General features: G+C 54.3%; 1 protein-coding gene across 1 annotated transcript in view; it reads left to right on the top strand.

Moving 5' to 3' along the window:
* Window positions 1-1,563, top strand: part of LOC100964446 (adhesion G protein-coupled receptor E2-like) — a 61,451-nt gene that overhangs the window by 49,918 nt on the left and 9,970 nt on the right. The window contains 2 exon segments of the mRNA XM_012813982.2: window positions 596-736; window positions 1,220-1,366. Coding sequence (XP_012669436.1) covers window positions 596-736; window positions 1,220-1,366 — 288 coding nt within the window.

Genomic DNA, 1,563 nt, shown 5'->3' with positions numbered 1-1,563 from the left:
AAGAGAGTCACTTAAGCCCATGAGTTTGAGGTTGCTGTGAGCTGTGACGCCATGGCACTCTACCGAGAGCAACATATCGAGACGGTTGTCTCAAAAAAAAAAAGAAAGAAAGAAAGAAAAGAAAAAAAAGCTGAGCCAGGGCCAAGGATCAAGGAGAGTCTGCGGAGGGACAACTGACCTAAGCTTCTATAAAAGAAAAGAGCCTGGGATCCTGGTTCCAGCCCTGTCCCTTCTGGCCTCCCTGCAGGTAGAGATCAACAGAGCTCTTAGACCTCATCCCAGGGGGCCTGGCTCAGGGTCCAGTTCAGGCCATCCCCCTGGAGCTGGGCTCTCAGTGTGGATAGAAGAGAGCTGCCTTGCAAAGGCCACTGAATCCTTTCTAAGGATTCCCAGGAGAACTTGGCCAGCAAACAGCCACCTGGGGGAATCTTCCCAAAAAATGCCACTAAGAACCAAGATGGAGTCCGGCTCTGGAACATAACCTTTGCCCTATAGCCAGTTCCCAGGATTTTCCTTCGAATCCTAGGACACAGGAGACTGGGATGCCTTCTCTCCAGCCAGGAGAGCAGTTGGGGAGGACCTGGGCTGCTCCCAGCTGCATGAAGACAATGTCAGTAGAGCCCCAGAATCTGTAAAAGCCATGGCATCTGCTTCAACCCTCCAGGCAGCTACATCTGCCAGTGCCCACCTGGCTTTGTGCTCAAAGCAGAGGACTTGAAGCTGTGCACGGTTAGAGGCCCCAGGGAGCACTGTGAGGCTAGAGCCGAGGAGAAGGTAGAAGACCCAGTTTGCCACAAGGTCAACGGCCTACCCTGCCTAAGGAGTCCCTTCCCAGGAAGGTCCTGACATAGGACAGGGAGGTGGTGGGCCCTCTGGGTCTGGAATTCTTTGTGGAGCCCCCAGACCTCATCCCTTCCTCATCTGTCACATTCAAGTGGAAAAAGGCATCACTTCTAGTTCTGAGAAGGGGAACCACAGCCATGCGTAGGAAGGGCGCAGGCGAGAGTGCTTGGTCAGGAAGTACAGACCCTGCGACTCAGCTTCCCTCATAGTTTCTCTTCCTATAAACGATACGAAGTTCCCTGCTGGTGAAGTTGAAGGCCACCAAGTGGCAGCCCATTTAATAAGGCCATTGGCCTAGGGAACTATAGGTGCAGTGCAGGGAGGGGAGACCTGAGCCGGTCAGGGGCAGGGCTTGACCCTCTGGCTTTGTCCTCAGACGTGAATGAATGCACCTCTGGACAAAACCCTTGCCACAACTCCACCCACTGTCTCAACAAAGTAGGTAACTATGAGTGCCGCTGCCGCCCGGGCTGGAAGCCGATCCCCGGGTCTCCTAACGGCCCAAACAACACCATCTGTGAAGGTCTGTAATCCAGACCCTACATTGCCAGAGACCCACTGCCAAACTTCCAATTGCACACTCAGTGGCCCCCCTACAAACCAAGCAGAATAAATGCTGGAGCCACTATGCTGTGCCTGGCCGGTTTGGAGGCTGGATATGAAAATATCTGGGGGTCTCAGGGAAAGAGCTGGGTGCCAAGGAGGAGGCTCGGGGGCCCC

This window comes from Otolemur garnettii, unplaced genomic scaffold (assembly GCF_000181295.1).
Source record: "Otolemur garnettii isolate 467f Iridium unplaced genomic scaffold, OtoGar3 scaffold00415, whole genome shotgun sequence".
Classification (NCBI taxonomy): domain Eukaryota; kingdom Metazoa; phylum Chordata; class Mammalia; order Primates; family Galagidae; genus Otolemur; species Otolemur garnettii.
The sequence above is the reverse complement of the archived record's forward strand: the minus strand, read 5'-3'. Positions and strand labels throughout refer to the sequence as shown.